The 20,027-nt window shown below is 39.5% G+C and overlaps 1 protein-coding gene across 1 annotated transcript; it reads right to left on the reverse strand.

Annotated features, from left to right (window-relative positions):
* Positions 1–7,819: 7,819 nt before the first annotated feature.
* LOC118050139 (uncharacterized) lies at positions 7,820–19,285 on the reverse strand. The gene is made up of 4 exons (XM_035060388.1): positions 18,466–19,285; positions 17,484–18,378; positions 16,064–17,417; positions 7,820–7,828 (listed from the first exon to the last, which is right to left on the reverse strand). Exons 1-4 carry the CDS (start codon positions 19,283–19,285, stop codon positions 7,820–7,822), a joined length of 3,078 nt encoding a protein of 1,025 aa, XP_034916279.1.
* Between the last annotated feature and the right edge of the window lie 742 nt (positions 19,286–20,027).

A 20,027-nucleotide genomic window follows, 5' to 3' on the forward strand; every position in this document is an offset into this window, starting at 1 on the left:
CACCAAGTTTTCCAGCCCTTTCTTCTGTCATCCCTTCAGAACTTCACCAGGTAAGTCCTATTTTTCACACTTGTCATATCACATTTTTTTCCCATCTGGGTAGGTCGCCCATCATAATAAGACCGTTTTTCATATTTTTTCCTTCTGGGTTGGTCACCCATTACAATGAGACCACACTTCATATTTTTTCCATTTTTGGGTAGGTCACCCATTACAATGAGACCGCACTTCATATTCTTTCTATTTGGGTAGGTCGCCCATCACAACGAGACCGTTCATCATATTTTTTCCATCTGGGTTGGTCACCCATTACAATGAGACCACATTTCATATTTTTTCCATTTTTGGGTAGGTCACCCATTACAATGAGACCGCACTTCATATTCTTTCTATTTGGGTAGGTCGCCCATCACAACGAGACCGTTCATCATATTTTTTCCATCTGGGTAGGTCACCCATTACAATGAGACCCCACTTCATATTTTTTCCATTTTCGGGTAGGTCACCCATGACAATGAGACCGCACTTCATCATATTTTTTCCATCTGGGTAGGTCACCCATTATAATGAGACCACACTTCATCATATTTTTTCCATTTGGGTAGGTCACCCATTATAATGAGACCGCACATCACATTCGTTTTATTTGGGTAGGTCGCCCATCACAACAAGACCACCTTTTCATATTCTTTCCACGTGGGTAGGTCACCCATTACAATGAGACCACACTTCTTCACATTTTTTCCATTTTTGGGTCGGTCACCCATACAATGAGACCGGCATTTTTCTAGGGTTCGTCACCCGTACAATGAGACCAGCATTTTTCTAGGGTTCGTCACCCGTACAATGAGACCAACATAGGGTTCGTCACCCGTACAATGAGACCAGCTTTTTCTAGGGTTCGTCACCCGTACAATGAGACCAGCACTAGGGTTCGTCACCCGTACAATGAGACCAGCAGCACCAGGGTTCGTCACCCGTACAATGAGACCAGCAGCATTAGGGTTAGTCACCCGTACAATGAGACCAGAATGAGGTCGCCAGATGGGATCTCATGTAGCTTTGGTTAAAGGGAATCGCCAGATGGGGTTTCAGGTTGACCGAGTTACACATATTTTCGTTCCAATTGAATGAGGTCGCCAGATGGGATCTCATGTAGCTTTGGTTAAAGGGAATCGCCAGATGGGATTTCAGGTTAACCGAGTTACACATATTTTCGTTCCAGTTGAATGAGGTCGCCAGATGGGATCTCAGGTAAACCCAATGTGTGGGTAGGTCGCCCGTGAAAATAGACTATTGGGAGAGTGTGGGTCGGTCGCCCATGAAAATAGACCAGAGTGAGTGTGTGTGGGCAGGTCGCCTGTGAAAATAGACTTGAGTGAGTACGTGTGGGCAGGTCGCCCGTGAAAACAGACTTGAGTGAGTATGCGTGGGCAGGTCGCCCGTGAAAACAGATCAGTGTGAGTGTGTGGGCAGGTCGCCCAAGATAATAAAATCATTTTCCTTTTGTTTTCTTTACCAAGCTTACTATGCAAAATTTTGAGGAGTTTTGCTTCGTAAGCATTGTAAAGAGGGGGCATCTGTTGCTACCCAATTTTTGACCCAATGTTTTGATATATTTTCAAAAAATCCAAAAATTGAGAAAAACAAAGAAAATCCAAAAATATGTTTTTTATATATATTTTTGTCATTTTAGCAGTTTCAATGTCGTCTAAAAAAGAATTTAAATTGTTAAAAGATGTTCAAACGCGTTTGACGTTTCACGCGTCATTTTTAAAATCATTGATTTTCCGCATGTGAGTCGACGTTGATATTACTCGTTTTCAAAAAAATACAAAAAAATAAGAAAAATCAAAATTTACAAAAAAGAAAGAAGTTGAGGGACCAAGTTGAAAAACCTAGCAACATTTTGCCTATAAATACTGGTGTTCAACTCACATTCAGGGTGGGGGGGTTAATTTTGGAAACACAAAAAAATACAAAAAACCTAAACCTAATCCTTTTTTGAAGAGCAGCCGCTCCCCCCCCTCTGGTTTTAATTTTTTTCCCAGCCGCCGGAGCCAATTCATTTTTTAGCTCCCCCACACAGCTCCCTCGCCCAGCAGCCAAACACAGCTCCCCCTCATCCTCTTCATCCATAGCCGCTGACCCCCAACCCGGATCCAAGCAGAAACCAGACCCGAACATCTCCTTCCTTGGCCGTTCCCCTCAACCGACCGGCCAGCCTCACACTCCTTTTTTTTTTTTAATTTTCGGTTTCTTCTCCATTCCTTCCTCCAGCCGCCAGCTCCCCTGGCTACAACAGCCACGAAATTGCAGAAGCTCTCCTCTTCAGTTTTCCCCAGCTTCACCGTCTTCATCTCCTCCTCCCGGCAGCGATGTCTCCACCATAATCGACCCCGACCAGCCCGAACACAGTGGCACTCACAGACCCGAACACAGCAGTACTCACCGCCTCCTTCCTCCAGCAGAGACACCCACCGATCTGTCCACTCCTCCGCCTCAACGCCCCCAGCAACCTCGCCCATCTCCGCAACAGCTCCAGTGGCTCGGGTTGCAGCAGCAAAGCCAGCTGAAGCCGACGATCGGACACCAGCAGCTGCGTAGTCGTTGACCGAAACACAACCACACATCCGGCCGCCTGAAACAGAGAAGGAGAAGCCAGATCGGACAAGAAGAAGCAAAAGAACCGAAGCAGATTTCAAAAACAAAGAAATCTAAAATCTAAAATCGACTGTCTATGCGTTTTTGTGGTTGTTGCAGATGATGTAACTCCTCACCGGTTGCAGGGAGGCGAAAGGGAGAAGAAACAGGGCATATCCGCCCGTTTCCGGCATGGTCGGCGGCGCGTGAACCCACGCGCCGCCAGTGGTGGTGGCGCGTGGGAGGACGCGCCGCCACTGTTCCTGCACACTGTTTCGGCTTGCAGAAGGGTTTCCTTGTAATTTCAGATTGTTTTGGGCTATTGTTGTAATTTTAATGTAATGTTTGTTTATTTGTTTTTGAAATCTTGTATTTTGTAAATATGGATGTAAAAGAAAAGAAAAGAAAAGAAAAGGAGAAAGAAAAAGAAAAAGAAACAAAAAATAGTGAAAGTGTATGTGTGTGTTTATTATTATTTTTTTTTAATTGAATTATTTTGTATTTTATATTTATGAAAAAAATTGCAAAGATTAAAGAAGAATTTAATATTTTGATTGGATCACGGTTAAGAATTATTAACTTATACGTAAGTGATATTTCTAATTTCCGATGAAAAGACAATTATTAAAACTTCTTTAACGCATCAAATTCACGAAGCAGCTTACCTCAGGTAGGGTGTGTTAGGGGTGCTAATACCTTCCTTAACCACAACCAGTCCCGTACCCGTGAATCTCTGACAAGATCAGTACATCCGGTTTCCTAGTAGCCTTCAATAAATTACTAGGTGGCGACTCCAACGAACCAAATTCAAGCAAACAACAACATACGAGAAAAATCGCCAGCCGATGCCGCGCGCTGATTTTTTTGGGGTGCGACAAATAGTTTGAATTTTGGCATCATTCATATTTCTTTTGCCGCTCTTTTTTGATTTGTCCCTCTTTTTTCTTTTTCATTGCTTTGCTAGAGCATACTCATTTTATCTTAGTTATCACCTTTTCTTGTGATTTGGGCATGCCCCCTAGCATTTGAGTTTCTTGGGCTCTTTTGCCTTTTGGCTTTCTCACGGCTTTATCATTTTTCTTGATCATTGAAATTTCACTTGCCCCTGGTGTAGGGTGTGATCTTAGTCGGGATTTTTTTTTGAAAGAAAAATTATTTAGGCTCAAAAAAGGATCGCAAGGGATGTATTTATTTCAAAATGTGAAGGGAATAACAAAGATGGCCTTTCCTCATTTCAAGTGCAAGCAGTTAAGATCAATAAACTTTGACCTCATCCAGTATGATGGTTTGGTCTTTGCAAAGATACATTTCATGAGTTATGAGCAACAAGTTCACTACATACCATTATTCATACATTTTAAAAACACATGTTTCAAGAGTCATGGGGTAAGGTGTTTTATTCATTTCTTTTTTTCTTTTTTTGTTTATAATTTAGTCACCTCAATGATGGAGTTGCTTAATTCAATTGTCATTCTACAAGTAGAATGTTAAAAATATCATTTTTGAATGAACATCAAATTATTTTTGAAATCAAAACGCAAGATCAATTTTTTTCAAAAACTCCAATAGGGAAGTGGATTTTGGTAAAAGAGATCAATTATGTCTATGAGATCATGCGAAGTTTGTAAGGGCATATTTTTGGGTTTTTTTTTTTTTTTACAGGCACCCCTTATGAAAAATTTGCAAAGAGAAATAATTGGCCCAATCTTATTTATTGATTTGATAAAGACTTATACATCATGGATAATATTTCTTTACAGAATCAGAGTTCACAGGCCTAACTACGTCCTCCCCATCCATTCTTGTTAGTATCAATGCCCCTCCTGAAAATGCATTCTTCACTACGTAGGGTCCTTCATAATTGGGCGCCCATTTACTGCGATCTTCACCTGGTAGTGATAGAACTTTCCTCAATACTAAATCTCCTTCTTTGAGTTCTCTTGGCCGAACCTTTCGGTCATACGCCTTAGCCATCCTTCTTTGATACAACTGGTGGTGACAAATTGCTGCTAACCTTCTCTCGCTGATCATATTTAGTTGTTCGTATCGTAGCCTGACCCAATCAGATTCCTCGAGTCCAGATTCCATGAGGACCCTTAAAGAAGGAATTTCTACTTCCAATGGTACCACTGCCTCCATTCCATATACTAAAGAGTATGGTGTAGCCCCGGTTGATGTCCTCACTGCTATTCGATACGCATGGAGAGCATAAGGAAGCCATTCATGCCAATCCTTGTAAGTAATCACCATTTTTTGAACAATCTTCTTTATATTTTTATTAGCAGCTTCTACAGCGCCGTTCATCTTGGGTCTGTAAGGGGATGAGTTGGAATGCTTGATCTTCCACCTTGTGCATAGCTCCGCTATCATTTTTCCATTAAAGTTTTGAGCATTATCAGTCACCACTCTCTCAGGTACACCATATCTGCAGATTAGATCTTTCTCGATGAACCGCTTGACCACTTTCTGAGTCACATGGGCATATGAGCAAGCCTCTACCCATTTGGTGAAGTAATCAATCGCTACAAGGATAAAACGATGTCCGTTACTGGCTTTTGGATTAATAGGCCCAATCACATCTATTCCCCACATTGCAAATGGCCAAGGAGACACCATGTTAAATAAGGGTGTAGGAGGCGCATTGACTTTGTCGCTATACACTTGACATTTGTGGCACCTTTGAACATGATTTATGCAATCCTTCTCCATAGTTAACCAAAAATAACCTGCCCTTTGCATCTGCCTAGCCATCATGTGTCCATTTGCATGGGTAGCACAAATTCCTCCGTGTACTTCTTGTAGGGCCTTGTTGGCTTCCAGATCACTCAAACATCTCAGTAAAGTCCCATCAAACGACCTTTTATACAAAATCTCCCCATCTATGTAATATTCCATGGCCATTCTTCTCAAGGTCCTTTTATCTATCCTCGAGGCTCCCGACGGGTACTCTTGATGCTGGATGAATCTTTTTATATCCATGTACCATGGGTCTTGGTCTGTTTCTTCTTCTATTAAACAACAATGCGAGGGAGAATTTCTGATCTCGATGCTTACAGGCTGAATTTTGGCACCACAATCAATTATAGCCATAGAAGCTAAGGTAGCTAACACATCGACAAACTGATTTTTGTCTCTCCCCAAATGAGTAAATTCTATTTCATCAAAGCTTTCAGCCAATTTGGAGAGGTATTCCTGGTATGGTCTCAATTTTTCATCCCTTGTCTGCCATTCACCTTTTACCTGACAGATTATTAGCATTGAGTTTCCATATACTTCTAATTTCCCTACATTCATCTCTAACGCAGCTTCCAATCCGTGGATGCAAGCTTCATACTCAGCTGTGTTGTTTGTACAACTAAAGTGCAACTTTACTGAGATAGGATATTGCTTTCCTTCTGGGGAAATTATTACAGCACCTGCCCCATTGCCCGATACATTTACTGCGCCGTCAAAATACATAGACCACCAACCACTCTTCTCCTCCTTTTCTGTTACTAGCACATCTTCATCAGGAAAGTCAAAGTTCAATGGTTCATAATCCTCAATAGCATTATCGGCTAAATGATCCACAATTGCGCTTCCTTTTACTGATTTTCTGGTCATGTAGATGATGTCATACTCAGCTAGCAGTACTTGCCATCTGGCTATTCTACTCGACATGTATGGCTTTTCAAAGATATACTTCAGTGGGTCCATTCTTGAGATCAACCAGGTAGTGTAGTATAGCATATATTGTCGCAACCTCTTCGCACTCCACACCAGACTACAACATAACTTCTCAACCATACTGTAACGGGATTCGCACTCGGTGAACTTCTTACTCAAATAGTAGATGGCTTGCTCCTTTCTTCCTGACTCATTCTGTTGCCCCAACACACAACCCATAGCTGACTCGGTCACAGTTAAATACAGGATGAGTGGCTTTCCGTGTACAGGCGGAACCAACAAAGGTGGTTTTTGTAAGTACTGTTTGATTTTATCAAAAGCTTTTTGGCAATCTTCATCCCATGTTCCAGGATTCTTCTTTCGAAGTAATCGAAAAATCGGTTCACATGTCACTGTAAGTTGTGAGATAAAACGAGCAATATAGTTCAAGCGCCCCAAAAAACCTCGAACTTCCTTTTCGGTCTTTGGAGCGGGCATGTTTTGTATGGCTTTTACTTTGTCAGGGTCCACTTCTATGCCTTTATTACTCACCACAAATCCTAATAATTTGCCTGATTTCACCCCGAATGTACACTTTGCAGGATTCAATTTCAATTGATATTTTCTCAACCTCTCGAACAATTTCCTCAGGGCTAGGATATGACTTTCTTCATCTTTGGACTTCGCGATCATGTCGTCCACATAGACCTCAATTTCCTTGTGCATCATATCATGAAAAAGTGCTACCATTGCCCTTTGGTACGTTGCTCCAGCATTCTTCAATCCGAATGGCATTACTTTGTAACAGTAAGTTCCCCATGGGGTGATAAATGTCGTCTTTCTCTTATCTGCTTCAAACATTTTAATCTGATTATAGCCGGAGAAACCATCCATGAAAGAGTAAGTGGAACTCTTAGCAGCATTGTCCACCAATACGTCTATATGTGGTAGCGGAAAGTCATCTTTCGGGCTTGCCTTATTCAAATCCCGGAAATCCACGCACACCCTGATTTTGTTGTCCTTCTTGGGAACCGCAACAATGTTAGACACCCATTCAGAATATTCTACTACCTCCAAGAAACCTGCATCCCACTGTCTTGTTATCTCTTTTTTGACCTTAAGCAATACATCAGGTCTTGTCCTTCTTAGCTTCTGTTTGACTGGACGACAACCCTTAATCAAAGGTAACCTATGCACTACTATTTCAGTATCCAAACCGGGCATGTCAGCGTATGACCAGGCAAAAATATCCACATACTCCCGCAAAAGGGCGACCAATTCACTCCTCATAGCTGTAGTGATCAACATCCCTATTTTCAACTCCTTTTTGTCATGCTCGGTACTTACATTTATTAATTCTAATTCCTCTTTGGCAGGCTCCCATGCATGTTCGGATTGCTTCATAATCTTCTTGAACTCCTCAATGTCATCTTCACCATCTTCTTCCTCATCCATTGAAGTTATAGTTTTATCAAAATTAGGCCAATTATTCTCAATGCAATGGGTTTGTAAGTTTATCGTTGTCCCGCTTTCAGATTCCCTGAAAGCGGAAAGTGCCTTTGTTATGAGTGCATAATGAAAAGGTGAAACTAGAAGGTATGATGTAGGGAAAAACAAAGCATGATCTCATTAAAACTTGAAATGATAGAAGGGCTCAAAACAAAATCTTGTTGCCAATATCTTGAGCCACGATTACTGGCAGCGCAAATTTATTCAAACAAAATGCAGCAATAATAAAAAGCAAGCAAACAACAAATGTTTACTTTTTAAAGATAACTGGGACTTCTTGAATTTCCCAATTGTTCAACTCTTCCCCTTCAGTTAATCTTCTCACAAACTCGGGTGAACCATTGATGTAACCATATTATTCGATAGTTTCACCCGCATTTAACTAGTGTTTTGCATATGTTATTTATATAAAATGCCTTGATATTCTTTGTTTTATGTTTTGAAGGCATTTTTGGATGAAAGATGCAAAAAGGAATAAATTGGAGGTAATTGGCAGATTTGACGTTCAGTCGGTATTTTGTGCAGAGCGTGAGTTCCAGAGATCGAAATGAAGTGATTCCAGTGGCATTAAAAAGCTAACATCCATACCTTTTTGGAAATGTAATGCAAGAAAAATAAAAAGAGAAAGATCATGGAAATCACATCCTTCAAAGTCAAATCTCGCAGTCTGCCAATGTTGACCTTTGCCCATTCAAAATTCAATATCTGGAGCTTCAGAAGTCCAATTGATGCAAACTTAATTTTGTTGGATTCCTTACTCAAAGATCTATAAACGCTCCAAATGTCAGCCAAAAACGATGTCATATGAGGGATATATGATTTTTCAAAGATGACAGCTGAATTCTGCCAGCAAGCAGGTTGCGTGAAGAAACGAATCCAAATTTCATCTAGAAGCATCCAAACCAACCTCAAGGCAGCCACCAACCTCATGGCAGCCACCAACCTCAACCCAGCAGCCAGCAGCCAGCAGCCTTCACACTACCACCATCTATTGATGTTCACACTTGAGCTTTGATATTTTCTTACTTACAATTTGTGTATAAATAGAGGGTGAGTAGAAGGAGGTAGAAGAAAGAAGAGGAAGAAGGGAGGAAACACAAACTCTCCTCTTTACAAATCAGAAATTATGTATTCTTTCATCTTTAGGAGTAGTAGTTCAATAGATATGCAAAGCTAAGCTCGTTTTCTTGGTTGCAAGGACACAACAAACCTTCGGATTTCAAGAACCGTGAGATTTATTCTTCCTTTTATTTTCAGTTTATGTTATGAATGAATATGTTTGTTTTCCTATGCATATTTCCTATGATTGTTTATCTTAATTGCTAGAGCGGACTCTAAGTTATTATTGTGAATAATCTATTGCTAAGTTTGATATATCAAAACCGGAGTTGTGGTATATAAACTTGTGAAGCAAATAAGCTTGATAATTGTAGCGGAACTACGTTATTAAACTTAGGGAGAACATTCGATCATAGCAACACAAATTGACAACTTGGTTGTTAAGATTAATGAATTTATCTGGATCTTAAGGCTGCCCATTGGATTAAATCATTAGTGCGGACACTGTGATTGTTTGTTGGTTAGGGCTAGTTTATACGGCGGATCCGTTAATTAACCAATATTAAGAAAAGATAAAATTCATAATATAAACTGGAGTTTCGTTTCAAGGATCGGTTCTAATTTTCGTTGGTGGATGTGTGCTTGCAACCAAGGTTTGTTTTCTTGATATATTTCAGTTTCAATTGATTTTGTTTGCTAGTTTAATTTCTTCTGTATTTTAGATAATCACAAACCAAACCCCCCAATTACATAACGTACAACATAAAAATCTGACTTCAAACTTCCTCGTGGGATCGACCCCTTGCTTTCTCTATACTATCTTGTGTTGTGTGTTTTAAGCTAGGGTAATTAATTTGTGTGACCGCGACATCGCAACAAATTTTGGCGCCGTTGCCGGGGAGGTAATTTTAGTTGATTCTTGTGCTTGTACTGTTATTTTTTTTAGTTTCTATGATTGTTATTTACATTTCTGAAAAAAAAAAAAAAAAAAAAAGAGAAACATAATTTTTGCTTGCGGTGTTACTGTTCACTTGCCGCAGCGGTACTGTTGAAGACAGAATTGTTTGTGGAATTAGGTTTCTAACCTTCATTTTCTGAAGTGAAACGACGTTCTGAACAAGACTAGTGGTACACCACTAGCCCCACCTTATCGAGGCCAAATTCCACTGTTCTCTAAGGTTTTTAGGTAGTTTTAGTTTTTTTTAGCATAGGATTTTCATATAATTTTCATTTTTTTTTCTCTTGTGTGGTTGCTTTCTTTTGAGTTTTCTTAGCGATTGATGCCAGTAACCCGTTCTACTAATCAGAGTCTAGTGCAGGTTGATCTTGAAATAGAAAGCACTTTACGCAAGTTAAGAAAGGAAGTTCACCTCAACACCATGGCGGTTGCACGACAACAAACACTCAAGGAGCTTGCTGCTCCTAACGTGGAAAATCAACCATTGTGCATAAACATTGACAATAATGTAAACTTTGAGCTCAAATCTGGTTTTATACATTTGTTACCAACATTTAATGGTCTTGCAGGAGAAGATCCTCATACTCATCTCAAGGAGTTCCATATGGTTTGTGTTGGCATGAAACCGAATGGAGTTGATGAAGAACAAGTTAAGTTGAAAGCTTTCCCTTTCTCTTTAAAAGGGGCAGCAAAGGCATGGCTTTTCTCTATTCTCCCAGGATCTATTGGAACTTGGAATTCCATGAAGAAGATTTTCCTTGAGAAGTATTTCCCAGCATCTCGAGTTGCCAACATAAGGAAAGAAATATGTGGGATTCGGCAATCTCAAGGAGAGACTCTCTCCGAGTATTGGGAAAGATTTGAGCAACTATGCATTCAATGCCCTCATCATCAAATACCCGATCAGCTGCTTATTCAATATTTCTATGAAGGATTGATGCCTACTGACCGTAGTATCATTGATGCTGCAAGTGGAGGCGCATTGGTAGATAAGACACCTGAGGCTGCACGCCAATTGATCTCAAACATGGCAGCCAACTCGAAACAATTCGGCACTCGTGGAGACTTCTCCAACAAACGAGTAAATGAGGTAAGTATTTCTAACCTTGAAAATAAAGTTAATGATCTTACTTCTCTTGTGCGTTCTTTGGCTTGTGGAAATGTGCAGTAGGTGAAAGTTTGTAGCATATGCTCCTCACAAGGGCATGCTTCGGATATGTGCCCAACAATGCAAGAAGATTACATTGAACAAGCTCATGCAATTGATGGAGCATTCAACGGACAACCCCAGCGTAAATATGATCCCTTTTCCAACACGTACAATCCCGGATGGAGAGATCATCCCAACTTACGCTACGGCAACCCATCCCAACAAGGCAATCAAGGCCGATAATTCCATCCCAATGGATTTCAGCCCCAACAGAATTATCAAGCAAGACAACCCCCTCCATTCACAAACTCCAATGTTATGGGGTCGTCATCCAATGATGATCTTCGTGAGATGATGAAAACTTTGGCTTCTAATACTGTTACCTTGCAACAAAATGTCATGTCTTTTCAACAGGAAACAAGGTCAAGTATTCACAACTTGGAAAAGCAAATGGGGCAAGTAGCTTCAAGTGTGGGGAAATTGGAAGCACAAATGAATGGAAAATTGCCCTCCCAAGCATTGAATCCAAAAGAGAATGTTAGTGCGATCATGTTGCGAAGTGGGAAAGAACTTGAAGAGAAAAGGTCAAAACAAATTGAGATGGAGGAAGAACAAGAGATAGAAACTGAATTGAGTACAAAGAAGATACATCATCCTTCTCCTCCACAAACTGAAACAAAGACCAACACTCCAAAGGTAACTCCTCACTCAATGAATTCCAGTTTTAAAACAATTCCACCCTTTCCCGTGAGTTCTTCTAAGTCAAAGAAAGAGGACAAAGAAAAAGAGATTTTAGAGGTTTTCAAGAAAGTGGAACTGAACATTCCTTTGCTTGACGCTATCAAGCAAATTCCCAAGTATGCCAAATTCTTGAAGGAGTTGTGTACTACCAAGAGAGCTTTCAAACTGAAAGGTCATGAAACGGTAAGTATGGGTGAAGTTGTATCAGCTGTTGTTCAAAATAATCTGCCTTTGAAACAAAAAGACCCAGGTGCGTTTACGATCCCATGTGTTATTGGTAATGCTAGTTTTAAAAGTGCTTTATGCGATTTAGGTGCATCCATTAGTGTTATGCCTAAACATGTTTATGATTCTCTTAGTCTAGAGCCTTTGAATAAAACTAGCATTGTAATACAACTTGCGGATCGTAGTTTTGTTTACCCACTTGGTGTGATAGAAGATGTCCTAGTCAAGATTGATAGTTTGGTCATTCCATGCGACTTTTATATTCTTGATATGGAACATGATTCTTGTGATTCATCAAAAAACACTCCTATATTGTTTGGGAGATCATTCTTGAAAACTGCCAACACAAAGATTGATTGTGGTAAGGATATCTTGTCTATGGAGGTAGGAGATGAAAAAATTGAATTTAATTTTCATGATGCAATGACATATCCTTATAGCAATGTTTATTCTATCACATGTTATGACCAAGTTGATAAGTGTGTGCAGCAAGTTTTTAATTTTGATTGCGAAGATGGATTAAGCATAGCTTTGAGCAATGACTATGCTTTTACCAAGATAGAAGAGATGGAAAGGCATATATGTGTTCCCCAAAACATGCATGAATCAACATTGGATTTGCAAGCTTTGCAAATTGTCCTTCATGATGCAGGTGTCATTTACCCCATCACGAACAGTGAATGGGTGGCGCCTATCCTTTTGGTGCCCAAAAAGATTGGAATTACGGTGGAAGAGATTCGAAATGATGTTTATGAGAATGCAAGGATTTACAACGAAAAGACTAAGAATCTTCATGACCAAAAGATTACAAGAGAGGAGTTTCATGTTGGAGACAAAGTCCTTCTTTATCATTCGCGTTTGAAACTTTTTCCTAGAAAGTTGTGCTCTCGTTTGGTTGGACCATTTGTTGTTTCTAATGTTTTTTCTTATGGTGCAGTTGAAATTACAAGTTTAGAAACCAACAAAGTACTCAAGGTCAATGGGCATCGTTTGAAACCTTTCTATGAAGGTTGGATGACAGAACTCACCGCTTCTTGAGTTAATTGAACCAATCTATGAAGAATGAGCATGCAACATGTCAAGCCAATGACATAAAACAAAAGCGCTTACTGGGAGGCAACCCAGCATAAAAAGAAAAAAAAAATCAGATTTGCTTTCTTTTTCCTTATCTTTTATTTTTTGTATTTTACTTTATCTTTGTCATTCTCTTATGTTCCTTTACTTTTATTTCAACATTGAGGACAATGTTGTGTTTTAAGTGTGGGGGTATTGGGAGAATTTTGGTTTTCTTTGTTGTTCTTTAAAAAAAAAAAAAAATTTGTTTGATCTTTTTAACTCCCATTGGTTTTTGAGAATAACAGTATTATATATGAGAATTAATTGAGATAGATAAAGATATAAATCAAATGAAGGAGTATGCATGCAAATTTTAAGGTTTAATTGGTTTAGGGATTGACTTTGAGAATATGCCATGTTGACTTTATAGTGTTATACCAATGCAAGCTTTTGAGCCTTCAACATTATATTCTTTGAGTGTGCATTCTTTCAATGATATGTACCTCTAGAACTTGCTTCATATCTTATTAAGATTATTTACAAATATACATGAAGATGATAAAGGCATTAGAAATTTTAACCCCTCAAGCCAAAAAAGCCAACCTAAAGCATATTATCCTTAGTGAACCCGTTTTGAGCTTGGTTATCTTTTTTTTGCTTTATCCATGTATAAGCCTTAACTTTATATATGTTTTTCTTTTCCCCTGGCCAAGGATTAGTAGAGCATATACTTGTAATATTTAATGGAATTATGGTTGGAAATTATATGAAAAGAAAGAAGTGATGCTTGATGAAAAAATGGGCAAAGTTGCCGAAGAAAAAAAAGAAAAAGAAAAAAGAAAAAAAAAAGTATTCCTTTATGTTCTTAAGGTTTTATGTTGAAAGAGCTTGAAATCAAAAGGAGTTAAGCATTTGTGATTAAAGATGAAAAATTTATGAGCTTTGATGGAATATCTTGTTTGAAGTATCATTTTTCAAAATGCTCTACTTTCATTGGTTTGAACCTTTCCTTTTACTTTCTTTTACCTCACCTTAACCCCAGCCCCATTACAACCGGAAAATAAGACCTTTTGATTCATGTAATACTTGTAATAAGTTGCTAATGGAGATGAGATTGAAAAGCAAGCTTATTGTAGAACATACTCTTTGATTGAATTTGAGAGATTTAAACACATGAGTGTTGGAGTGTATATCAATGAGAGGACCTATCACTTTGGCATGGCATAGATTTCATTTAAATCCAGACGATTGATTGAGTTTTGAAGTTTGCATGTAAATAAATTCATGAGAATTATATTATTTATCCTTCATGATTGTATTCTTGTTTATAATGCTTGTACTCTTAGACATTGATGGGAGATTAAGAAATTGATCATAGTTATTTTCAATTTAATTTTATTTATCCTTTCTCGAGGACGAGCAAGAGCTAAGTGTGGGGGTATTTGATGTAACCATATTATTCGATAGTTTCACCCGCATTTAACTAGTGTTTTGCATATGTTATTTATATAAAATGCCTTGATATTCTTTGTTTTATGTTTTGAAGGCATTTTTGGATGAAAGATGCAAAAAGGAGTAAATTGGAGGTAATTGGCAGATTTGACGTTCAGTCGGTATTTTGTGCAGAGCGTGAGTTCCAGAGATCGAAATGAAGTGATTCCAGTGGCATTAAAAAGCTAACATCCATACCTTTTTGGAAATGTAATGCAAGAAAAATAAAAAGAGAAAGATCATGGAAATCACATCCTTCAAAGTCAAATCTCGCAGTCTGCCAATGTTGACCTTTGCCCATTCAAAATTCAATATCTGGAGCTTCAGAAGTCCAATTGATGCAAACTTAATTTTGTTGGATTCCTTACTCAAAGATCTATAAACGCTCCAAATGTCAGCCAAAAACGATGTCATATGAGGGATATATGATTTTTCAAAGATGACAGCTGAATTCTGCCAGCAAGCAGGTTGCGTGAAGAAACGAATCCAAATTTCATCTAGAAGCATCCAAACCAACCTCAAGGCAGCCACCAACCTCAAGGCAGCCACCAACCTCATGGCAGCCACCAACCTCAACCCAGCAGCCAGCAGCCAGCAGCCTTCACACTACCACCATCTATTGATGTTCACACTTGAGCTTTGATATTTTCTTACTTACAATTTGTGTATAAATAGAGGGTGAGTAGAAGGAGGTAGAAGAAAGAAGAGGAAGAAGGGAGGAAACACAAACTCTCCTCTCTACAAATCAGAAATTATGTATTCTTTCATCTTTAGGAGTAGTAGTTCAATAGATATGCAAAGCTAAGCTCGTTTTCTTGGTTGCAAGGACACAACAAACCTTCGGATTTCAAGAACCGTGAGATTTATTCTTCCTTTTATTTTCAGTTTATGTTATGAATGAATATGTTTGTTTTCCTATGCATATTTCCTATGATTGTTTATCTTAATTGCTAGAGCGGACTCTAAGTTATTATTGTGAATAATCTATTGCTAAGTTTGATATCAAAACCGGAGTTGTGGTATATAAACTTGTGAAGCAAATAAGCTTGATAATTGTAGCGGAACTACGTTATTAAACTTAGGGAGAACATTCGATCATAGCAACACAAATTGACAACTTGGTTGTTAAGATTAATGAATTTATCTGGATCTTAAGGCTGCCATTGGATTAAATCATTAGTGCGGACACTGTGATTGTTTGTTGGTTAGGGCTAGTTATACGGCGGATCCGTTAATTAACCAATATTAAGAAAAGATAAAATTCATAATATAAACTGGAGTTTCGTTTCAAGGATCGGTTCTAATTTTCGTTGGTGGATGTGTGCTTGCAACCAAGGTTTGTTTTCTTGATATATTTCAGTTTCAATTGATTTTGTTTGCTAGTTTAATTTCTTTTATATTTTAGATAATCACAAACCAAACCCCCCAATTACATAACGTACAACATAAAAATCTGACTTCAAACTTCCTCGTGGGATCGACCCCTTGCTTTCTCTATACTATCTTGTGTTGTGTGTTTTAAGCTAGGGTAATTAATTTGTGTGACCGCGACATCGCAACAAATTTTGGTCCTCCAGAGCACTCACAGTCAGTTGGGGTAGTTCTTCATAAGGGCTCTCTTCGTCTTCAAAACCCCCTTGGGGTTCTTGTTTGTTGATCTCTTCCAGATAGTGGATGGTAGCACCGCTAAATTCTTTACTCATCCTCTCAATTTCACCCCCAGCATTGATCACTTGTGCAGGTCGAGGGAATGTTTCGTGAATTGGAGGGATCTGGATTCGACCTTCATTAGGCTCCCTTCCTTCGATTCGAGCTAACCTCTTTTCTCTTTTAAACTCAGCCGCTCTCTTGAAATCTTCCTTTCTAGGTTTAAAACCTAAACCAAACCTCTGATCTGCGCATTTCATCTTTATTACATTGATCCTCTCAGGTATTCCTGTGATAGGGTCATATTGGAATGGCAATCCATGCTTCAGAAAATACTTAGCAGCCATCCTTGCAGCCTCAGAAACCTCTGGTTTCCTTCGCACTGAATTCTCAGGTACCCATTCAGCATTTACTACCTCAAATGCGTGTAGGTTTTCGTCTTTACTCTCTTCAGCCTCTATATAAGGAATCGACACGTTTCTCACCATAGCTAAAGCCTCTTCAGCCCTTACTGTCACCAGGTTTCCATTGATGATAAACTTAACCCGTTGGTGTAATGAGGATGCAACGGCTCGTGCTGCGTGGATCCAAGGTCTTCCTAACAACATGCTGTATGTGGGATGAATATCCATCACTTGTAAAGTTACTTGGAATGGTTGGGGGCCGATTACAAGCTCAACATCAATATTTCCCATAATCGGCCTTGGCGAACCATCATATGCTCTAGCTGTCAAGGTACTTGGCTTCATATGAGAGACATCAACTGGCATTTTATCAAGCACATGCCTTGGCAACACATTTAAGGCAGAGCCATTATCTATGAGCACCTTCGCAATAACACAATCCTTGCACTTTACGGTGATGTATAATGGCTTATTATGGCCGGCCCCCTCAGGATCAAGCTCATCATCGGTGAAGTAAAGATAGTTGGTGGCTTGAATTCTGCCCACCAAATGCTCTATAGAATCGTAGGTGATGTCTTGAGGAACATATGCCTCGTTGAGAACCTTTTGAAGGGCATTCCGATGGAGTTCTGAACTTAATATCAGTGATAACAAGGAAATCCTAGCTGGCGTCTTTTTAAGCTGTTCCACCATGCTATATTCACTATGCCTCATCAATTTCAAAAACTCATTAGCTTCTTCATCACTTACTGGCTTATTAACTCCCTCCGTCTCTACCACATTCTTCCCTTTATCCTTTTTATGGTTTTCTAACTCTTCAGGAGTAAAGCATTTCCCACTTCTGGTGAGTCCTCCTACCTCGGCATTGAAAACTGGAGTAGGACTTGGCCTACAAAAGGAATAACCATAATTTTAGGGCAAAGCATTATAATTTCCGCTAGCAGTATTCGGAGGCTTAGTTAGGATCATTTTAGGTGGACCCCCTTCAGTTGGTTGGTATCGACAAACTTCCTCTTTATTGTCATAACCGGTCAATGTTCCTACCAAATCATCTTCTTCATGTTTCATTAATCTCAACACCCCTAGCGTCATCATACTTTCCACCTCATAATTAAACTCCTCGCAAGAGTCTATATTGTGCCCAAATTGCTGATGATATTTGCAGTATTCGCTCATGCCTTCAACAGCTTGCACATTGAATGGTATTTTGAGATACCCAGCTTGTTTTAACATCTTATACAAACTATCCATTGTGACTTTCAGTATTGTTTTACCCTCTTTTCCCACTTCCAAGCTATTGACTCCCCCACTTCCTGAAGCGTGGTTTGGTAAAGGGTTGGATTTCACATTCGGGGAATCATCAAAGGAAATCCACCCCGCTTTGATAAGTTGGAGTATTTTCCTTTTGAATGCAATACATCCATCAATGTTATGACCAAGGGCTCCAGCATGGTATTCACATTTTTTATCAGGTTTATACCAAGCGGGGAATGGTGGTTGTAAAGGGGGTAAAGGAACAAGTGCTATTTGGCCGATGCTCAGAAGCCTTTTATGCATTTCGGCGAGAGTTAGAGGCAATGGTGGAAGTTGTACTTGTTCCTCTGAGAAATTTCTTCTTGGGCGGTAGGTATTGTTGCTTGGGTTATTTGTGGGGTTATTTAGATAGGGTGAGGTGAAATTTATGTTAGATGTAGGGGGAATGGTCATGGTTGGCCTGAAATTGTGCTTTCTTCCCTTACCTTCACCTTCGACATTGTGGACGTCAGCCTCCTTCTTGCGTCCAACAAAACCCCTTTTTTCACTAGGGTCTGCGATCCTACCCGTTCGAATGGCTTGTTCAATTCGTTCAGCTATAACAACCAAATCAGAGAAGCTTTGTGCAGAACTTCCAACCAAGTATTCAAAGTATGGAGCTTTGAAGGTGTTGGAAAATAAACCGATCATTTCTTTCTCCAACAGTGGCGGATTAACTTGTGCTGCCGTTTCACGCCACCTTTGTGCATATTCCCTTACAGATTCCTTATAACCTTTCTCCAATGAATGCAAGCTTGATCTATCAGGGGCTATGTCTATGTTGAACTTATATTGCTTAATAAAGGCATCAACTAGATCTTTCCATCCCCTTATTTTGGTGTTGTCCAAACGCATGTACCAAGTGAGCGCGACATCACTCAAGCTATCCTGGAAGAAATGGATCAACAATTTCTCATCTTGCACCACCTCGGCCATCTTATTGCAATACGACTTAAGGTGGGTTATTGGACATTGAGTTCCGGTGTATTTGATGAATTCTGGCACCCTAAACTTCTTAGGAATTACTATGTTAGGTACCAAACACATTTCGACAGCTTTCACCGGGTCATACAAATGATTTCCTTCAACTACCCTTACCCTCTCTTCTAGAGCAGCCCACTTCTCTAAACCTTCAGCTCCTATCATTTTGTCCTTATGAGACCCCTCCAAGGTTAATTCATCAGCATGAGGAATCCTCATTGGGTATATAGGCTGAGCTGGGAAATGCGTAGCATATTGAGGCTCAGGCGAAGATCCACTTGCCCCCATGTTTGGTAGGTTGAAGAACACTGGAGGCGTCGGTGGTAGCTGAGTGGTAAATGTTGGTTTAGAGGATGTCCCTTCTCCCGACTTAGATCTCAGAGCTTGTTCGAGTAGGCTAGTAAGCCTAGCGACATCTTCCTTCAGACTGTTCAACTCCTTTTGATGTTGGGCATCCAATTGAGTTCTTTCTTCATTTTCCATTTTTTTCCGCAACCGTGTATTATGAGTGTGTTTTAATGGGGGACCTATATTTCACCTGTGTGCAGTATTATGACAATTCATAAGTGTATGTTCAAAATGCATGAATGTGAATGCAACATATTGGACAAGGATTATTTCATGGGAGGGTGACATAACAACTGTTATTCTTCGGATGCTTGGTTAGATCTACATCCGATACTTATTGCAATGCCGAGAGGAGATCTGTTTAACCTTTTACCATCTGAGCTTTCTGCCTTATACACTTATTTGAATAAAAGTAAATAAAGGTCTTCGCCTTTTTTTATTTAACCCATAAAACTTTCATTACAACAAATGATTCATCTTAATCTATTACAGGGGGAAAGGCACTGCCTCTATTAGATATAGCTTTTAGAAACATATCGGTGTTGTTCATGCTCCCTCGATACTTCGCGATGTCCCCTCCAACTTGACGAGCCTCTACTCTTAGCCAATGAGCCTCGGCCGCAGCTCGATCAATTTGTTCTTGAAACTCCCTTATTCTTTCAGTATGGATCAAGTTGTTTCTGGATAGAGAATTATTAGCCGTATCTAGTATTTGAACATGACTCTCCAACATTTTCTGGCTTTCTAGCAATTGTTCGATCTTTGCTTCTCCCTTTGCTAATTTAGTCTTCAATGCCTTCGCTTCAATTTTACTACTATTGAGTTCAGTTCTCAAATTCTGCGTGGCTTTGACTATCTTCTTGGAGTTAGCCAATTC

Source organism: Populus alba, chromosome 6 (genome assembly GCF_005239225.2).
Source record: "Populus alba chromosome 6, ASM523922v2, whole genome shotgun sequence".
NCBI lineage: Eukaryota > Viridiplantae > Streptophyta > Magnoliopsida > Malpighiales > Salicaceae > Populus > Populus alba.

Excerpts from the sequence above, each read along its gene's own strand:
- LOC118050139 (XM_035060388.1), bottom strand. The coding sequence starts at position 19,285 with ATGGAAAATGAAGAAAGAACTCAATTGGATGCCCAACATCAAAAGGAG. Across the intron at positions 18,379-18,465 it reads GTTGGAGAAAGAAATGATCG|CTGAACGAATTGAACAAGCC; the intron begins GTTTATTTTCCA and ends TGGTTGTTATAG. Across the intron at positions 17,418-17,483 it reads CCTAAAATGATCCTAACTAA|GCCAAGTCCTACTCCAGTTT; the intron begins GCCTCCGAATAC and ends TTCCTTTTGTAG.